General features: G+C 45.7%; 2 protein-coding genes across 3 annotated transcripts; both read left to right on the top strand.

Moving 5' to 3' along the window:
• Positions 1 to 351: 351 nt before the first annotated feature.
• On the top strand, positions 352 to 7,771 carry LOC146185112 (uncharacterized). The gene is made up of 4 exons (XM_084605472.1): positions 352 to 585; positions 4,421 to 4,522; positions 5,640 to 5,745; positions 7,582 to 7,771. The coding sequence occupies exons 1-4, from the start codon at positions 357 to 359 to the stop codon at positions 7,658 to 7,660; spliced, it is 516 nt and encodes a 171-aa protein (XP_084461598.1). The 5' UTR covers positions 352 to 356; the 3' UTR covers positions 7,661 to 7,771.
• Positions 7,772 to 11,751: 3,980 nt separating this feature from the next.
• Positions 11,752 to 19,472, top strand: LOC146185113 (salivary anticoagulant protein P23-like). 2 transcript variants are annotated; one of them, XM_084606099.1, is made up of 4 exons: positions 11,752 to 11,812; positions 12,718 to 12,790; positions 15,262 to 15,660; positions 19,242 to 19,472. In XM_084606099.1, exons 2-4 carry the CDS (start codon positions 12,748 to 12,750, stop codon positions 19,451 to 19,453), a joined length of 654 nt encoding a protein of 217 aa, XP_084462225.1. In that variant the 5' UTR covers positions 11,752 to 11,812; positions 12,718 to 12,747; the 3' UTR covers positions 19,454 to 19,472. The 2 variants fall into 2 exon arrangements, with proteins under 2 accessions (XP_084462225.1, XP_084462224.1); XM_084606098.1 differs by having other exon boundaries at positions 11,770 to 11,812; positions 12,708 to 12,790.
• Positions 19,473 to 20,479: the final 1,007 nt, after the last annotated feature.

A 20,479-nucleotide genomic window follows, 5' to 3' on the forward strand; every position in this document is an offset into this window, starting at 1 on the left:
GCCGAAACACGGTTGTTTTCCTCTCATTTGATTTTGATTTTTCATCGACACTCGTTGGCTTTGCAAAAGCTTGGCATCTTGATTCTGAAGGGCTGTCAGTGGTCGAGTTTGTTGAAAGGTGCGAGGTGAACGAGAGTGAACGAGAGCCTAGACGCTCAGAATTTTGGTTCCCCCAACTGCCTGCCACACTTCATCACTGACACACGTCGCTCTGCTTTGCGAGAATAGCTACCCATCCGTCCATCGGAAATAAGTGGCGTGCGGCAGCGACCAATCGACGTTCCGTTTGCAACTGGCTTCTTTTGTGTTTCTTTTATTTCTTCCATGGCAGGCTGTCATTGGACAATGGGAATGCGATGACGCACGAGCAGGGTCAGCCATTGGACGACGTGCGGGCGCGGCCGTTGGAGATGCATGCGGGTCTGGCGCCTTCAAATGGAGCGTGCGCCGGCAGTCAGGAGCACTCGACCGGCATGGCGGCGGCGATGACGGTTCTGGTGCTGCTCGGATTGAACGCTGCACTCGGAGCCCTGGCGTCGGCACGGCCGGCCACAGGCCGCCGCGATTCGCCACTTGCACGCTCAGGTGAGCAGCCTGGCCAGTTTGCTCGACCGCGTGTTTGATGCATGGACTATAGGGTGAATTAGGTAGGACTCTGTCCCATATTTACTCGTTAACAGCAAATCATGAAGTGGATCCCTTTGCGCTACTACTCACATAATTTTAAAACAGTCATACGCTCAGTCCTTGGAGGCACTGTGTATTTTATAAGCCGGCAAAACCTAACTACTCGCTTAAGCGGGGGATTTTAAGCTCACTCGGTCCGAGGAAGTGCTAAGCTAGTGCAATTAGCTAAGGATTTCTGTCGATGCGATTCCGACTACATAGAGTGCAAATTTCATTCGCTAATGTAATATGATCAAACATTGACCGACAATAAGAAAATGTGGTTAACCATCCTTAAAGACTAACTGTTTCCATTCGGAGTGTATCAGTAGTTAGCCAGGTAGATAAATTAAAACAAAAGCTTTTGACTAACAGATGTTTTCATAGCACTTAAAAGCTAGTATTTCTCTGAGACAGACGAGCCCGGTCGGTTTCGTTCCGTGTAGTCACCATGAGCCGATGAGGAGTGAGGAGTGCGCCGAGTAACTTTATTGCGTGAGCTTTAATGATTGTTTTAAGTATTTCTGCCGCTGTTTGTAGTGCGGCCCAGCAAACAGTCTCGACACTTAGGATAACTGCTGGCTACGCACAAGCCACGCAAGCTGAAGCGGACGGACAACAGGGACTGGCAGAGTTTGGTGTCTCGTTTTATCTGCCTAGAGTAGACATTGTGCACCTGTCTGCTATGACAGAGAATTCTAGAAAGAGTCAAACCACGTGTCAGCTGCAGTCAGGTAGTAAACTAGAAATTAAAAAGAGGGGGCAATATGTAATTAATGCAAGCGATCGATTTTAATACGGTGTGAATAAAAGTATTAGGTCAAGAGAAGAGGCGATTCAATTATTTTTCGGTTATTGATTACCAGTTACTAATTACTTCTGTGCAAAAAAAAAAAAAAAGACTACAGTAGCGAAGCGTGTGTGATGATGTGATTGCATCAAATAGTTCAGCAGCACGACATCATCGCGCATGGTTGCCTGGCATGTTGCGCTCTCCGCGGTCTTCTTTGACGCTCCTTCTGCACCTGCTGCTTAAGGCCAAATGCGCATCTAGTGAATATAGCCGGTCTCACCATATTTCTTCACGACAAGCCGCTTATGACGTTCCGAAAAAAAAAAAAAAAAAAAAAAAACACCTGCGATTTGTTTTAGCTTTTCAGTGGCCTTGCCTGCAGCGCCAGCGTCAACAACGAAGCACAACTCTTTACAGAGGATGTAAATACTGGCATCGAAGCACCGCGCAACTACGGTTGGATGCGCAAGGTGTTCCTACGGTATAGCACAGCCTTACCAGCTAGCTCTTGCATGCCGAGAGTGCTCAGTGTATACAGCGACTGGCGTCTTATCAAGAAGACGTTCCATAATCAGTAATGACAACTTTAAAAAACAACTCCCGTTGAAAATAAACTGCATGTAAGAAGACTTCAAGCAAGCTGCGCATAGTTTATAGCAGTTTGAGCGAATTTATGTTATGACAAAAAAGTCCGAATAAAAGTAACGCAATTGTAATCTGTTAATACTTTTTAATTATCAGTTAGCTTTCAGGGTCTGAAATTGATCACTGTAATCAGTAACATTTGAAATGAGGCAATTGTGATCGGTTACTTATTTTATATAACGTGTACAAGACTGCATGGTTTAAGATACTGAGGCTGCTGGTGGGATGGGAGCTCCGGATCGACTTCGACTAGTTGGGATTTCTTATCGTTTCGGGTTAATTGGAGGAATATTGGAGAGGCCTTCGCCCTGCAGTGGGTATAGTCAGGCTGCTGCTGCTGCTGCTGCTGCTGATGATGATCGTACAGGACATCATAAAGCACATCGGAGTCTTTTGCGCTTGACCTCCTTTGAACGACGGTTGTCGCGGTCGGGATCGAACCCGCGGTCTTGGGGACAGCAACCGCACACCAAAGCCACTGAGACATCGCGCAGAGGGCCGCAGCTGCTCTCGGCCTCGTTAGCCATCCGCTATTCTGTACGAGTGGCTACCGTCTCTTCTTTACACAAGTGGTCAATTCTGCAAAGCTACAAGAAATAAGGCGCGACATAACCATTAAGGTCTTCTTTTCTAAATAAGAGAAGCAAGGATCGAGTACATTGGAACTCCTTCCCTTAGACCGTTGCATCATTTGAGAAGAAAATTCTTATCCCCTAACTCATTTTTCTCCATTTCTATTCCAAGTGTCTCTCTGCTCTCGAACTCTTCTGTTTAGAGCCGATGATTCTAATTGGTTCTAATCGTGTGATGTCAGTGCACGTTAAATAACCCCAGGTGGTCAAAATTCCTGGAGTCTACCACTACGGTCTCTCATGGCCTGAGTCGCTTTGGGACGTTAAACCCCACAAACAAAACCAAACCAAACAATTTCACGATTTCACCACTTCCTTTTTTCGTCATAGCGTGCTGTTTTTTCGCGTCCTCGGATTAGTTGACTTTTGCTACGATCAACGAGCTTTTAGTCATAAGCTGGTAATTTTGAGCCGTTCATTTCTTCGCGCGCCAACGATGATGTGACTGCAACTGACAAGTGACTCGATTACCGCTGGCATTACCTCTTATAACACACGTAGGAACAAATCTGTCTATTTTGTTGAAATAAAACCAGTTGCTGCTTAGCACTTGTCCATATCATTCCCATGTCGAGTATAACATGTGCTGTTATGCGAACTAGCGTGAAGAAACTCTCCCGACTACGTCCCATACCAATAGCTTTTCCCCCTCAATATCTTGTTTCGTGTACCTATTTCCGTGACAGTACTAATATATGCATGAGCCGCTGAATATACCACACTTGTGAAAAGCAAAGGGGACTAAAAGTGATAGCGTCTCAGCCATGAAGTAGGGTTCTCATAGCATCTTAGGAAGTTCCACATTCCGGAAGGCTGGCAACCACATCGAGTCCCTTTTAACTTCAAGGCATTCGGAATGTGGCGATGTGAATCCAGTCGCGCACATGACCCAGAAGAAAGCTATTTAGCCTCTATACGTCTTATAAAGACTGCATATATTAGTAACTGTCAACAAAACGACGACAGGAGCTAAGGTTGTTTGTTCGTTAAAAAAATAAAGCGCGGATATAATGAGACAAATTTTCAGAGCGCTGCCCTGATGTATACAATGATCAAGGGACAACCTATAAGCACATTGCTCATTTTGGGTCCGTGAGGCCTGGTGAGCACTCGTTACCTGTACGCTAACCTCCGGGACTTGCTGCTCGCAGTTCATACCGTATGCGATCTCAGAGTCATTGTCGGCGTTGCCAAAGTGAGCGTAACCAATTGCTAGTTTGAATCAGGCCTACACAAGTGATCCTGCAATGCTTCAGATCTCTGTAGGAATGAAGGCACGCCGTTCCTTGTTGATGTTACATCGTACTTGCTAACATGCGTGCTCACTCGACACAATACAGGTACCCTTGAGCAATTGTGCACAACATGCGGTGATGGCGCAGTGGTTACGACGTCTTAAGCCTCTGAGCACGGATTCGATTTCGGCCTCGGCGATCGCACTGCGATGGAGTCGAAACACAAAAGCTCCCGCGATGTGAGATTCGGTGTACTTTAAGAAAACAGTTCCGATTGATTTACGCCTCAGTGCCTGTGCACTCCCACCTACCCCTGGATCCAGTATACTGTGACACGGCCGGTCTCGAGAAGAGAAGCGCGCTCTCCCTCGAGACCGGCCGTGACTGTGAAAAGCTCTTCCTCGATGATCGTACACATGCCTCACTTACTTCGCCCTCCTCCCGCGCAGCTGCCCTTCGTCGTCTGCGGAGGGAGGCGGAGTCCAAGACTGGCAACATGGATCGCGTGGTCTGCGTCCTGCTCCAACTCGGTTCTTCCTGGTGCGAGAAAGGTGAGCGCGAGCGCTTGCTGCCGCTCCCGTCGCTGTCCGTTACATAACCGAGTTCTCGAAACTAATACATCAGCGAGTCGCTTTTCACCTCCATCTTTAAGTACTGGAGATTGGAATGGAACACGGATTCGGTAAGACGAACTCCTGGTGGGTGAGGAAGGTAAGCCGCGACTACAAAATGCCTACAAAAAGAGCAAAATTAAATCTTTGAGTGACATATATCGAAGAATAAAACGAACATATGTGTCTTGCTTCGTCAAGGATTCAGTTAATGCAGCTTAAAAAAAAATAAATAAATCAGATGACAGTTGCGAAGAAAAACATTGCTTCATATGACGTTGGTGTCTCACAAATATAACTTTGTGTGTTCATTAATTATTTTTATATGGTGGTTATTAACTGGCTACTTACCCACTGCTGTAGCGTAAAATGTTCCAAACAAGTTCATTCGAGTCAACAGTGAAAATTGGTACAAGGAAATCTGATTAATTAAAGCAGTTCGTCCCACCGAATCCGGGTTCCACCCAATCTCAAATACTTCAAGACAAGCATGCATGTGAAATTGACTCACTGATGCACTAGCGCATTTCATTGAGTAATGTATAGTCAGCGGCATTTAAGGTGTATTTTGTAAGGGGGAACAGCGCAATCTACACACGGACAAAAGGGGAGGACGAGACACACACAGCGCTGACTTACAACTCAGTTGTACAGTTGTAAGTCAGCGCTGTGTGTGTCTCGTCCTCCCCTTTTGTCCGTGTGTAGATTGCGCTGTTCCCCCGTGCAATGAACCAACTAGCCCGCAACGTTTTGTTCAAATGTATTTTGTACTGTAACAAATATATTAACTTCCGGGAGAAGAATCAGCGATGGCGGTATACATCTCCGCTGTATCCATGCTGCTGCACAACACTCCAAAGCATCATAGCAGATATATTAAGCTGACAAAGACTGACGAGAAGCGATATAAATACATATATATTAATTTGCTTTTTGCGCTCTGTAACGAGAGACTCGCTCAACGAAAAGAGAGCCATGGGGTAGTGCATATGTGTATTCTTTGGAACAACTGTGCCTAATTACTGAGAAGCGCGGAAATATTTTCGCTCTCTTCTAGGAGCGAGAGACGGCGGTGCAGCGGCCCTTGAAGACGGGGGCGATGGTACCGAGGACGGACTCCGGGAGACGGCAGCTCTGCCCTGCAGAACGCCGGCTTGCAAGCTGTGAGTGCGTGGTTTCAGGTTTGCTTGCAAGCACTCGGTCACACGCTGCGTGGAGATTGCATCCTGTACTGCGTTCCTTAGAGAACGACGTCGGAGAGAGGAAGAAGAGGGCGCTAGGGATCAGCGATCTGAAGGCTGGGTGCAAATGCAAACAGGTCAACAAACTAGTTTAAATAAGTGCTTTATACTCGAAGCAGTTCTAAAGTATTGGACTTCCGAGCCGATTTTCATGACTGATGAGTGCAGAGAGCAGTCCTGAAGCCAAAAGGAATGCGCTGGATCAGCATCGTAGGTCGCTTTCTCAACATGTTTCTTAGACAATGATAAAAAATCAATGCATAAGGTGAACTGAAGACTTGGTGTGCCAAACACATGTATACCAACAAACACAGAAGATATAGCCCAATAGCTATTGAAGCCAGAGCATGCTTCGCCAAGTAATGAATAGTAATTTACATAGGAATCATTCTGACAAAGTATACAGAAAAAAAAAAAACATCGTTAAGGTAAACGTGCTCATGATAAAATCTTCCCCCCCCCCCCCCCCCCCCCCCCTTTGCACTCCGTTTTGTTACGGCACTGTACCTACAGGGTTAATTTCAAGGAAGTTACCTGCCCATCTGCAATGCAATGACTTGAAGCTTTATAGACAGCATACTACCTGAGGGCTGCTTTTGCCGCTCTTTCATCCGTGCCGAAATCAATGGACACTGAAACACCCTTGTCAGCTTAGCGCCTTTCTCATATCATTTTTATCGTCCTCTTTTTTCATGGCTTCTGACGTTCAGACGGATTCACGTGTGGGTAGTTTTCCTTGTGTTGTTGAAAACATTTTTTTTTTTGTAAAGAGACTAGTACACATTTATTATGGCATCGTCAAAAGAAGGAAAAGCGGCAGCTTGTGGAGAGGTAACGTTTGATATCATGGCAATACATTAACATTAAGGGTATTGCAGATGGCTCTCCTTGTCTACACTTCCATTTCGTTTTGCTGTTCTCGCATGCGTACTTAACAGACACGGGCAGAAATTTAAAAAAATAACAAAGTGAGCGTCACGTTAGCATCTATTTTCCTTTATACTTGTGAAGTCGGACCTCTCCTAAGTGTGCTTTTCAGCGAACGCTGTCCTCAGCAATTTTCATCTCCTCTGCAATCCGCAACGCCGAAGATGGCAGAACGCGAGATGAATTTTCATCACAGTTGAGGATTTCTTTAGACTTCAATTCGCGTCATCAGTTCAATTGTGACGAAAGCAGCTGGTGGTGCTACGATAGCCAGAGAGGTAAGCAGTGAGGAGAAAATGTGTTCTTTCGACTTTTCTTGTTGCATCAAGCAAGAGCTCCACAGCACAGCTCGAAACTAACGATGTCTCTATTTGCACAAGACCGTTTACCCTCTCGCCTATCTAGAGATAACAGCTGCAGCGGTGCACAGCATAACTACAATTCGCATGACACGCACCAATTTTTCTTCCGCCCAGATATTATTTCGCACTTCATTACGTCTGCACACATTTTTATATATAGTAGCACGCACAAGTGGTTCCCACAGTATTGAGTGTTGTGTGCCTGGACGTATTACATAAAAAAAAAAATATATTTTATTAATGCGACAGCAGCTTGAGAAAGCTAGGATTTCTCATTATGTCTCTGTATCTGAAATAATGATGCTTCATAAGTGTGACGTCACCCTCTTGTACCGCGTGACGATTCTCTCAGAATCGAGTGATTTCTCTGTACACCAGCGATCAGCGTTATTTCACTACCACTGACGACGAGTCGCTGTCGTAGCTGTGCATTCATAATCGGCGTCTTTCTGCATTGCTTCTCCGCCAGGTTCGCCAAACGAAAGAAGCAGGAGAAGAGACGACCTCCGGACCAAAGCCCCGATTCACAGTTTTACAGCGGCTGGTGATGTCTATCCAGTCTCGAAGAAGTCAGGAAAGAAGACTTGGAGACATTCTTCACACAACTTACTTTAAACTCGTCGGCGCTGTCTGCATCCGCATGTCATCATAGCCTTAAGGCAAAAAGAAAAAAAAAAGAAAAAAGAAGGTAATAAAGCGCCGTGTATACACGCTCTACCTCGAGGTTTCAAATGTTTTTCAAAAATTTGGTTGCTTGGACCTCTTCATTGCAGTTAGGACGGTTCTTTTACCTAATTAATGAGAGAGGGAGCCGGGTAGGGAAGCTCGAGCTGGTCAATGTCGGTAGCGTGCGCAAAAGCGCACAAGGACAAAAACATACCCTTGACGCGAAGTGAATTCAGGGGTACGACCTAGCCCTGTTGCCAAGTTCAGGAATAGCAAAGGGCCCGTAAATCGTTCTCTTTTTGCAACCGGGCCACCTGACAGACCGGTATTATCGATAAGAGCAAGCTATTGCTACGCTCTTGCCTTTGTATCAGAATAAATTCGCCTAACTCCCATCGGCGATAATGACAGCAAAGTGTTAGAAGAAAAGCAATAAATTGGCGTTTATCAGTGCTATGACGAAAATCGCGAAATACACGGAACGGCACATCTGCAGGTCGAATATCTCGAAACACAATATTCCTTCGTTCGGTGCAACTTAGTGCAGCGATAAGCGAACTGCTGCCGTCACTCGCTTGAGGGAGATCGTGCTTGCTAATGCCTCACCACCTAGTTGAAAGCATCACGCGAGCATCACCTGACCAGCACTGCAGTGGTAACGACAGCGTTCGTGCAAAGTGCAGAGTGGCCCCTGGTCGCACACGCGCAGCCATGCAGAGACTCTGCGACACGCGTTTTTCAGGCAATAAAAGCGCGAACTACGGCTGCTACGGCGGCGAAACATGCCCTCTCTTCTTACGCCGCAGAATACAGTTCCTGCGCGAAGTCTTTATTTTCACCTAAAAAAAAAAACAAAAACAAACAGTTTTCTTGATTACGAAGCTTTTGTCGCGGACATCTTGTGGCACGAAGTGTCGGTGCATATGGCGCAATTTACACAAGTGAAGCTGCGGAAGAAATACCAACGTTCCCGGCGGCCAGTAGTACCGTCGTGCGGCCAACTATGTGGCGGAATGAGGCTTATACTTACGACGCTCCCTCCCTTTACTAAAGTACACTTTACCTGTAGCCTTTCCTCCTTCGCCAAAAGAAGCTAGATGTCGCCAAATGTAGCAGCGATTCCGCGAAAAAAAAAAAAAAAAGAAAAAAAAAAGCGAACTACTGAACGCGATGTGTCATGGCACCGAAAGCAAACCGGAGTAAAGATGCGTTCGAAAAATGGCGGCAGTTGTGGGGTGTAGGTGGGATGAAAGGGCTTCACATTCGAGTGCCGGTGTTTGTTTGCTCAAAGTGAGCTTCACGTGCATGACCCTTTATTCCCCTGAAATAAGTTAGTTCACGAACGTTTTTTTTTTTTTTTTAATTTACTTTGTGCCACTTTTCACCAATCCATCTAACCCTTGTTTCTCGATGTCAATGTTTTTAACCAACACGTACACTAATTGAAACAGATAATTTGCATCGACACAGTGCTTCGATATTTTACAATGGAGGTAGTAATGACGCGATAAAGGTTTCCACATAGTCAGAAAAAAAATTGGCAGCTGATAGTGCATCAATTTTCATATCATACAACGTGAGTAGGTGCCATTGCTGACACCGTTCATCAAGATGGCAATCGGATGGTCTCGGCACAGGTGCTCGTTCCAGTGTTCTGGCACCACATTGCAGCGCATAGGTGACATCGCCTCTGCTTCACAATAGAGCTGAAGGCACGCTCAAAACTTCAGCATGAACAAACTTTAAACCTTGCACGGCGAAACTGTCGAATACGCTCACAAAAGCCGCGCCATTGACACGCTCTCATCTACTGTCGCTCGCAGCAGCCGCGAATACATGCGCATGTGAACTTCCTCTCGCCTTCCAATGTACAGGAATTGTGTGTGTTGATGAATAAAACTGAAATTAAAGAGAGTAAACGCAAGAATTAAACCCAATTTGGCTAATTATTGAGCGCACTAATAATAAAACATGGATGCTACATGCGTAGGAATATTTCGTTTTTAAGGTCTCCTGCGATCCCCGAGTGCGCCACACTATATTTTCGTTTTTCGTGTCTACGTGTTCTGTCCTCGTCCCTTCCTAGTTGTTTCGTGCTCAAAGTATTCCTTTTCCACTATGAACCAACTCGCCAAGCAGAACGTTCTATTTACTATATGACATAGAACCATCCTGACCAGCAACGGTGGCTCAGTGGTTATCTCGCTCGACTTCCGAACCCGAATATACATGCGGGATCACATCCCGGCCGCGGCGGCCGTCTTTCCACGCAGGCCAAAAGCAAGGCGCCCTGTGCGATGTCATTGCATGACCTCGTGTAGTCGAAATTACTGGCCTCTCTCATAGTCCTAGTTTCTCTGAAGCGTTAAAATCTCAAAACTATAAACTATAAGTACCGACATGTTTTAAATGAGAAGAATAAGAGGATGCGTAGATGGCTGTTTATGAATGAAACGATGCGACCAGACGCGGCATGCAGCCTGAAGAAGCTGCTGGTTCATAAATATGGTGTGTGCATATCCTAGGATTCCTTTCAATTACGTCTGTGGAAACTATGTCTATAGATGCTAAGTATACGAGTCGTTAAGACAAAAAGAAACGCCTCTGCCGGTACCACTTGCGTATAACAGGCATGTAGTTATAGAGTGCTCCATTTAGTCTTCGACGCGTATTCGTTCTTGGAGTATAGCGCTCCCCCGTAACCCGCCGTTTCAGGCGCGCAGTGCTATACTGCCGCTGAGTTTCTCCTCGGGCGGCGGACTCTGCCATTTTTCTCCGCTCTTGCCATACTTTCCTTCTTCCTTGCATGGCAATTAACTTCCGGTTACTCATCCCGGAATTTGTCATACCTTCCTCCTTCGACGATAACTGCACGCTTTGCAGGTAACTCGCCATGCTGTCTTCCTTATGCACAGCATATACTCTCAGCATGGCGCCCTTGGTAACCAACCTCAGCTAATCACCTTCGAGCGGTTCTGCGGCCTTCGGTTAAGCCGACATGCTACCACCACCACCGATGCGAAGCTTTGGAACTGGCGCTTAGCGATACAAAATGAGAGCTACCGAAGTTACTGGAGCTAGTGTTGTAAAAATTGCGATTCCTCAACAGTGGAACTGAAACAGCAAGCGATTTGCTATGCCCGGATCGTTCATCTAGCACTTATGCATCGGTTTAAGAAGCAACAGAACAAACCTCAAAAGACATACTCGAACTCCACAGAGGACAGTGAAGTGATAGGGTGATCAAGGGTAATATCCAGAAATGTGGCGCAACAAACACAAGCACAAGCGAAGAGACACGACACACGCGCACACTGCCAACTGTAATACGGATCTGAAAACACTTCCTCTTCACCACTCCTTTTCTTCTACATCTCATCTTCTCATCTCCCTCTTCTTTGCCGCTTGGCAAAGAAGACGAGAAATGTACTTGAGTGTAGAAGAGGAGTGGTGAAGAGGAAGTGTTTTCAGATCCATATTACAGTTGGTAGTGTGCGCGTGTGTCGTGTCTCTTCGCTTGTGCTTGTGTTTGTTGCGCCACATTTCTGGATATTATGCAGCACCAACTAGCCCCTCAAGCCGTTATTTTGTGATAAAGGGTACTCGCTAAGTACAGCTCAAGAGAGAGGACATATATATTCGAGCCAGTGGATTGATACTTAAGCTCGTTTCGGCTTGATGATTGCGAAACACGCGTAAGCGTTGGGCACCCTGTTAAGCCTCAATCGCACGAGGTTCCTCGACCATATCTCGCAAATGAGGCGCATATTATGGGAGCCGTCGAGCACCTGCGCTCAGTGGACTACTGCGCAACAGAGAATGCATGACAATATATAGTGCGATATCACGTCGCCACTGCTGTTCGAACAATTGCTCTGCCTTGCACAAATGTTTAATTTTATCTCTAGATAGCGTATCAACTAAGAAGGCACCACCATTTGACGTAGTGAGGAAAAACGTCGCAAGGCTGTTACCGGTATATAGCAGCAAACGATACTGCTCGCACCTTCATACTTCTCCTGGGAGCTCCAAAGGTAGGGAACAGATTTTTCCCCTCAAAGAGTATGGAAGGGGCAAGGGGTGACAATTCTAATATGCACATGTTATAACTTGCTTTAGCTGAGAACAGTACGGACAGCAGAGATGCGTACGCTCTTACTGGTAAATAATAAAAAGGTCATCTTAGGAGCGACAGAAAATAGGACTCAAATCAAGCGGCTCGGGCGCAGTGAAGCTAAGTGATAAGCTTAAATAATAGTGAACACCTATTAGAAAATTACTTTTGTTCAGTCAGATTGACAAAGCACTTTGACAGTATGTAGAGAACAAGGCAGATTACTGAACGGAGGCCCTAGTTTGTGGTGCGTTTGCGACTGTGCAACTCTAATCCATTTACAGTTAGCACCTCTTTATATCTTCCAACGGTATCAATAGTACACCGTGACGTGAAAATCATTGGGCTGTTTGAGAACCATTATTTCCGTCGACGACGTAACATAACAAGAATGTCTACGATTATGCTCCCTCGATAGCCACCGCGTTTGATAAGCGCAGCTGTTGCAGGCTTTTGCAATTTGTGCTCGTTGGCGCGAACTACGTAATGATGTCATCCTGATGCACGTTGCAGCTCATGGCCCATTCTTTGATAGCTTTTCCTGACCCCTTCTTTTTACATCAACTTGGATAACTTCAAGGGTGCTCTGGTAGCCCAAACAATTAGTTGTCTACATGACAACTGTTTTAGCTCCATCAAAATTACGAGGATGTCATACGGTACGAAAAAAAAAAAAAAAAAGAATCTTCGAAAATTTGTTTATCATACTGAATAATTTAATGACTGCTTTCTGCAGTAAGTGCATTTGCCAATGACACTACAGCACTGCCTTGTACAACGGATGCTTCTTGAAGTTTCGCGCTTTTACTGTCAAGTTCTCTGCAGGTGAAGTCACTATAGTCACCACCGTCAACCATGGCCTGGCTGCCGGCTGCTGCTCTCCTGCTGTGTGCCACAAGTATGAATTTTGACTGCATAGTATAGTTCAGCTAGCCGCTGTTATTTCGGAAGGAACGCCAACGTCGGGGACTGTGTCGTGGTCAAACAGGAAAACATGTTTCGTGTCACGGTTTGAGCCCGATGAGGCGACTAGTGATCAGGACGAACTTTCGTGGTGTCCTGCTCATCGCTGAACATGGAGTGTTCGCCGTAGGAGCGACGGCTAGTTCTTTTTCTTTTTTCTCTCAGCCGCTCACAGAAAACTAAAACAGCTGCCGTTAGCATAAGATTAGCATTGATCATATGATTTATTTATTTATTTATACACAGTACCTACAGCGTCCTCACAGGGGCATTATTGTAGGGGGGAAACATCATAAATAAGAACAAAGATCTAGTACACAATAAATTAGGCAAATGATGCGGTCTACACAGAAAATACAGAAAACCCATGATATGCTGAAGACTTGGCTCAGTGGAGCAATTTGCGTATTTTATTAGAATGCTCAGCTCGAACAGCCGAGTGATCTTACTGTGAGCGCAAATGGAAACTAACATGAGTGTCACAAACTATGAAAAATGCTCTGGGTTGCTCGGCCTGCCCCTCGTGAGTTTTTGTTTGCCTGTCCACAGGCAAACAAAAACCGAAAAGCCTCTTGTATCGCCGCTTGATATGTATGCGCCCATATTATGACCGCATTATTGTATTACGCGATAGCGTACACAGCTCGTTCGGTCGAAAAGACGTTGCTGTAACCCAGAATTGCGAAAAACGGTGTCGGAGGAAATATGCACGTGACTTTGTGTCGAAATTGTCGCGCAATCGTTCTAATTGTGCAGCGTCCAGAGTGGTGCCATACCACATCGCTTCCCACTTAGCATTGATTTGCTAGCAAAGTTGAAGGTTAATTTGCGATGCGGATTTGAATTAAAGTTGTCCTCCAATCGGTGTCCGCCGAGAAGTGAGACTGCACCTTCTTGATACTCGCCTTCTTGAAAAATCATGCACGCCAGCCCAAAAACTCTTAGGCGGTGCCAAAGCATCTCCCGATATTTTGATATTGGGAGCAGGGAAAGTGCGCTATAGTTCTAGATTTCGTTGAGTTTCGAGGTGTCGAACGATTCTCAATCGGTGATTAGCTTGCAGTTTAAACATGGGAATATCTTGGCACTAGTATTTGAAGCAGTTGTACAATTAGCGATTGAATACGCGAGAGGTATCACGCTTCTCCACATCGCACAGCGATGTGTGGGTAGCGCACGATAACGTCATTGACGATACTACTAGATTTCGCGCTTGGAAATGCCTTGTGGGGAGAAGTAAAAACAATGCTATCGAAAGTAAAACCCTAGGAACGTTGTTTGCCGGTATCAAAAAAAGGCACCGCAGGATGTGGGTGAAGGCAACGGAAATAAGAAATATTACCGTCCGCGACGTCATCACTGAACTCCTCTGCAGTCGTTCAGTGCTGTGACGAGAGACCCGATTTTGAATCGTCGATTACGCCATCAGTTTGAACGCTCGTGCAATAACACTTTGCCTGCATTACCTACAGAATATATTAATTTGAATCTCCGTATATCGTGGAATTCACGAAAAGTTATGTAGCTGCTCTTTAACGTTTTTCTGTTCCTTTCAGAAGAACTGTTAGTGGAGTGTTTCTTGAAGGAATACGTGTGAAAAATTAAAAAAAAAAAAAAAAGAAGTATGTAATTGTGCTTATGTGCCTTGCTCGAAATCCTTGCCTTTTTTTTTTTTCTCTATTGGTTCACGGGAAAGGAAAGGCGCAGTATTTGTCACATTTGCTCTGTGGACACCTGAACCGCGCCGTAAGGGAAGGGAGGAAGGTGGGAGTGAAAGTGGAAAGACAGAAAGGGGAGCCGTAGTGGAGGGCTACGGAGTAATTTCGACCCCCTGGGGATCTTTAACGTGCCCTGACATCGCACAGCACACGGACGCCTCTTCGTTTTGCCTCAATTTATCGAAAAGATGAAACAGCTGATGAGCTGCGCTCAAATTTCGCATTAGGAAGTAACATAATCGTGGGAATTTTTTCTGTTCCTTTCAGGTACCACATGTTTACACGTGTGCAGTATCGGCTGATAACATTGGCGAGGCACTTCATGATTTATTTTAGATTATATATTTACTATATATTCTGCGATCTTACCTTTCTTGTTTGCTTTACCCATGTTTGCCTGCCTCCATATCGATTTTGATTAATATATTTTTATGTTCTCCCTGCTTGAACCTAAAAATGCCTCTAAATAAATAAATTCAAATTAAAAACAAAATTCCAAAAACCTGTCCCTAACGTACAGTATACCACGGCAGTGGTTGTTATGCACTGCCTTTAATTTCCGTTTTATATTAAACAACCCTCTCTCTACGTCCGCCACATGCACGAGGTCGAAGGAAATTATTCGAAACAAACAATCAGCCACCTTCAGATTCGCGCCTTAGAGTACACTAACCAAAATTCTTTCCAGACGCTCTCTGCGCTCTTCCGCAAGATTCAAACAGCTTCTTCGACGTAGTCCTGAGAGACCGTCTGCCCGTCGAGATTCGCAGCTGGAACCTGGATCCGGCACAGATACCCAACTTCAACATCGCGGTCAGGAAGACGTTCGTGACGCATCGAGATTTCTGGGCGGACTTCTCATCGGGCCAGGTCTATGGCCTCTCGAACCTACAGCGTCGCGGAAACTGCGGTGCCCCGGTCTCGGAGGGCATCAACAGCACCCTGAGCTGCCACGTGACTCTAGACGGAGTCCGTGCTTCCTACGTGGTCAGGGCCAAGGGGCACAAGCTCCTAGGATCGACCACGTACAACGTGGATGCCTTCGTCGAGAACACAAACTTCTTTGTCCAGGTCACGAGCGCGCGATGTGAGTAAACACCTCGTACGTCCCGACAAAGAGAGAAATGAGGGTATACCAAATGGGTACCTTCTCCAGAAGGTACCCATTTGATATACCTTGCACCGAGATAAAGGAAAAAAAAAAGATTGAAACGAAAAATAGTAGAGAGGTGATTTAGGAAGCAAGAAATTGCGTACGGCAGAAGCACATCATGACATCTTCAAAAAATAGTATACAGCCCGGCAAGCATTCAGAGCCGACGATCGCTGCGGCCATCATTCGATGATCATCGCCGTCAGCGGCCGAGGATCAACACGGCGCACATCAAGGCCTACCAATTGCCTTTTGATGCTAAATGCATGCGCATGTGACGTGTTCTATCCGATCGTCACACCTGCAGCTGGCGCAGGCAGAACAGCCAGCCATACCTTGGACAGGAATGCAGTATTTTCCGGCGTATAAGACACGGTTCTTTTCGAACATTTAGCTAGTACGCCTTAAACAACGGTGCGTCTTATGTGAGCTTTTCCTTTCTTTTTTTTTTTTTTAATTTTGGGCAAAGCTAACTGGTGAACTTTATCTCGTGAAGTGGTGGTGGTAATGGCTAATCTATGCTCATTAATTCATTCATTCACAAGGATGACATATGCGGCCTCGAGGGCGAGTGGGTGGGTTAGGTGAAGGTACCAGACTCCGCAATGAAGTCTAGCAGGGCACTAAGCTTGCGCATGGCGTCGGTACTGGGACTGTCCAGTCTTCGTATGTCTGGATGTGGTGAGCAGAGGTATAGCGTTCACGGGCCGCTATAAAATTCCGCAACATGGCGACAATTGCACTCCTTTTTCGACTACACTGCCAGTACAAGCCAGGACAAGCTGACTCACTTTTAATGTTATTGCCCTTTGCAACTGTGTTTGGTGTCTACTGCACTTCCCACTTTTACTGCGCCCAACTCCCGAGCATGGCGGCGAGCAGAGTAGCGTTTCTCATTTTCCTGTCCCTTTGTTCTACGCTGTTCCATCAGGAATGAATAACCAAAGTTCCAACCCGGAAATTTCTGGCGGGAAGCGAGTACGGAACGTCAGTTTTATTTTTTCCCCTCCATACATGGTATTTATTACGCACGGTTTTTTGCAAGTATTAGCTATCGTCGCAAACAATCGCCATGTGCAGAGTACACCACACACTCACGCTGTGAATTGCAGGTCGTCGTCTCTATCAACTTCCATCTGTACGCAAAAGCTTTCGCACGTCCTATTCGGCTTAGCAACATTAAAACCATGGCATTTTTTAAATATGTTATTAAAATAATGCATGACTTGTCGGCGTCTTGTTCTCTTATGAACATATACCAGAGTTGTAAATCCAGCCTAAATATATTCCCCTGCAAACAGCTTTGAGATGCAGTGATCTCTGCAACTTCTGTCTAAATTTCACGTAGCTGCATGTGTAAAAAAAAGAAAAAAAATGGCGAATAAGCTGTTTCATCAATATTAGCAGCAGTTAGCTTTAAGCTTTAACAAACGAGAGTTTTATTCATGACGTTACAACACAGCAATTTTTCTCTGTGGACAAGGGTTTCTTGAAGGAAAAAGTATGGGCTCACTTAAGCTCCGCCTTCAATAGTATGACGCGGCAAAATTAATGACTCCCGTATGCGGATTTTCTTGCGGATCCTCATTCGCGTACCTAGCCACGTAGCTATTCGCTTAAATGCTAATCCATTAATTTGTGCTTCGATTGTCTCACACATAGAAGTTAGCAGAGTCATAAGCTGCCACGTTGTGCGAAAGGCTACCCGGCACCGATATATAACTCTGCTTTAACCAAGTCTCATGAATGTACCTGAGTGGCCTAAATGTGTAGGATTTCTGACTCGGGATCATAAGGTCTCGGTGGAATCGATTCCCACCTCACCATCCGTAAAGTTGCTGTCAACTCGGCCTCGTTATAGGGCCGCGTGACGTCACATAATCCGCCTACCAATTAGGCCACGTCACCTGCCGACCATATGCCAGAGTCGTGCTGATTTTTCGCTCATAACGTCGACAACAACGCCGAAGCTGTGTTTCTAACGCTGTCGCGTTGAAACGGCAACTTAAATTACAATCCTGCAATCGACGCTGCAGGCACCTCTCGCAGTGGTTCTGTTCCCGCACCCAGGTATTCATGCGTGGTCAGCATGAGTAACCCCGGTAAACGTGCGCATCCTTAAGCGTCATTAGAAACATAGTTTGCGTGATAAGCCTCGAGGTTGGAGGTGTGGATCACGTCCCTGGCAGGGACAACACGTTGAGAACATAGAGAGGTGCCGCGCCGGACGAGGACCTAAGCACTGCGTGACGTCATACCTTTTTGTGATTCTAGAACCAACGTTGAACTCTTAGAAACGGAACCCCATAAGACAAGAAATTAGGTCATAAACTACATTAGAGGGATAGATGAACTGGACCTCGTAATATGCATTTATTAATGTCCGAAGTTGAACATTATTCGAAAGCAAAAACAAGCTACGAAAATTTGAAAATTCGGAACACTTGTAGGTGCCTTCATTAAGCCGTTACCGCGGCTAAATCTCCAGCTAACCAAGCAATATCGCAACTTGCACAAATAAGATACATGTCACTGACAATTATTAGATTGCTGACAGGAAATATTTGATAGCCTTAGTGATCCATTGCTGAACCGCTGCATTTCAATTAATGCCGTAGTTAAATGAACAATGTTGACATCGTTATCACTCCCAGTTTTCAGGGCTCTAGACGAAGATAGTCTGTTTTAATAAATGCGCCATTCGTGTTCAAAGTTCATAAGAGTAACTGCCTGGTGTTTCGTGCCTTGCACTGGGATGTTTTTACGGCTGATCAGCTCGTTAACACAATTCTTCATGGCTTTTAAATAGCCGAAGTGAACGCTGGGCCATCTATATCAGACGGGCCTCACTTTCTCTACATTCTGGACTGTGGCGGGCTACTTGTCTCATCACGAAACGTGCAGCAAAAGTAAAATTTACCCACCGCAAACAGTACTGACTCAAAAGCCAGACATGTATACAGTTAATCGGTTAAAAAGTGACGACTACTAAGCTTATGAATGTGTCCCTCATGATTGCACCGCCAGCAGAAACCATTTTAACGTGCCAGGCTTTTAAAAGCTCCGCTCTCCGGAATGTACGGCGTCGTCGTTGTGAGGGAAAAATTATGCGCAAGGCTCTGTCCGGCGGTAACTGACAGGTGACATGGCAGTACATGCGACTGGTCATCGTGTTGTGTCATGTGATCAGACCCCGACGTACCTGCCAACTCGGGCTCAGCCTTTCAGGTGGGAATCCGGCCCTCTAGGGCCAATGGATCTCGAGTTAGACACGTTGCCCGTACAGGCCGTGCAAACCCATTAGTATGGCCCGGTTAAAGTGGGTATTTGAATACGTTGGGTTTCCTTTCATACATTTCCATATTTTACGACTGTATTATAATGAGTACGTGTGAGATAATAGAGCTACAAGTTAAGGACTAGCAAAGTGCATATGTCATGTCTTGATATCCCTACCAAATTTTTTAATGCTACCGTACATTGCAAACTGCCCCTTATAGTATGGAAACTTTCAGCTCACCCAGCGGCCTTGAAGACTATCAGCCTGCAGTCACTTGGTCTCAGGATAAGCGAAAGCAAGAAGTTGGGACTCAACAAGGATCGCCAGAAGAAGTACCACGAGGCCATCAGGTCCAATGTCCAGAGCGAGTTGACGGCGCTGCTCAACGGAAGATTTCAAGATGCGCTGAACCGGGCCATAAGCACAGTGACGATGCCATTCCCTTAATAAATATGCATACGAAGAATGCTCTTGAACTGTGTACCTTCCCGAGAGGGAAAACATATTACCGAATATGGTGACGCGACTAACTGTGCTCCACGGGGAAGGGATGCTTTTCCGGTACTTACCTATGGGGAGCGAACTTTGAGGCTGACCAAAAGGCTTGAAATTAAGAGGAGATAGTGCAGCCTGCTGCATAATAAAAATGGTAGGTGGAACGTTAAAACGGATAGGAAGATAGCAGAACCGCTTAGGCAGCAAACGCGAGTGCACAACATTTTTAGTCTAAATCAAGAAAAAAAACACATGAGGAGTGCTTGGTGTGCGACGGGAAAACATGCTTTCATTAGCACTTCATTTACAGGAAAGGCACAGTTATCTGTCGCACTTCTTGTGGACACCTTAATAAAATAATTGGTTTACAGGAAACGAAAGATGCAGTATCTGTGGCGCATATCGTGAAGGCCTGGTTAGACCTCATGAAATAGTGCATTCGCACTAAGTGGGTGATGGATCAAACAGCACTGGGTTTCGTCTGAGTATAGATCTTTGCATTTCGGGCTCCCTGGGCACTGCCATATTGTTCACTGGACAGTCATGTGCACCCCGCACAAACACTGTGGAAGCTACAGCAAAACCGGTTTCCAACCGTCTACAGAGGAGGAATTTTGACAACTCCTTCGCCCAATGCAAAGGTCCATATACAGTGTGCGATTCTAATAGACTTCACCCAGCAGTGGGTATAGTCTGGCTGATGACGACTGGTGATTTGCAAATTTGTTTCGTTTTTCTCCACTCTCCCCTCATGCCCTCTTATCTGCCAGCTCCAAGTGTCATGTGAGCAAGTTCAAGGGGATTAACCACCAGAATCGGCCAATGCCATTGGCTAGAGGGCATCCTCTGCCTTTCTTTCTTGAGCTGCATCCAACTGCAGTGCATGCAGTCATGGACCAAAATTTGTGGGATGAGGGCTTGCGGGAAAAGCAAGCTTATATTTACTAAAATATCAATGTTAGATATAGCAATAAAATC

Source organism: Amblyomma maculatum, chromosome 6, assembly GCF_055883805.1.
Source record: "Amblyomma maculatum isolate TAMU_Amacu chromosome 6, ASM5588380v1, whole genome shotgun sequence".
Taxonomy (NCBI): Eukaryota; Metazoa; Arthropoda; class Arachnida; order Ixodida; family Ixodidae; genus Amblyomma; species Amblyomma maculatum.

Coding starts and splice junctions, on each gene's coding strand:
- LOC146185112 (XM_084605472.1), top strand. CDS start 357: ATGACGCACGAGCAGGGTCAGCCATTGGACGACGTGCGGGCGCGGCCG. Junction 4,523..5,639: donor TTCTTCCTGGTGCGAGAAAG/GTGAGCGCGAGC, acceptor GCTCTCTTCTAG/GAGCGAGAGACGGCGGTGCA. Junction 5,746..7,581: donor AGAACGCCGGCTTGCAAGCT/GTGAGTGCGTGG, acceptor CTTCTCCGCCAG/GTTCGCCAAACGAAAGAAGC.
- LOC146185113 (XM_084606099.1), top strand. CDS start 12,748: ATGGCCTGGCTGCCGGCTGCTGCTCTCCTGCTGTGTGCCACAA. Junction 12,791..15,261: donor TCTCCTGCTGTGTGCCACAA/GTATGAATTTTG, acceptor AATTCTTTCCAG/ACGCTCTCTGCGCTCTTCCG. Junction 15,661..19,241: donor CCAGGTCACGAGCGCGCGAT/GTGAGTAAACAC, acceptor GGAAACTTTCAG/CTCACCCAGCGGCCTTGAAG.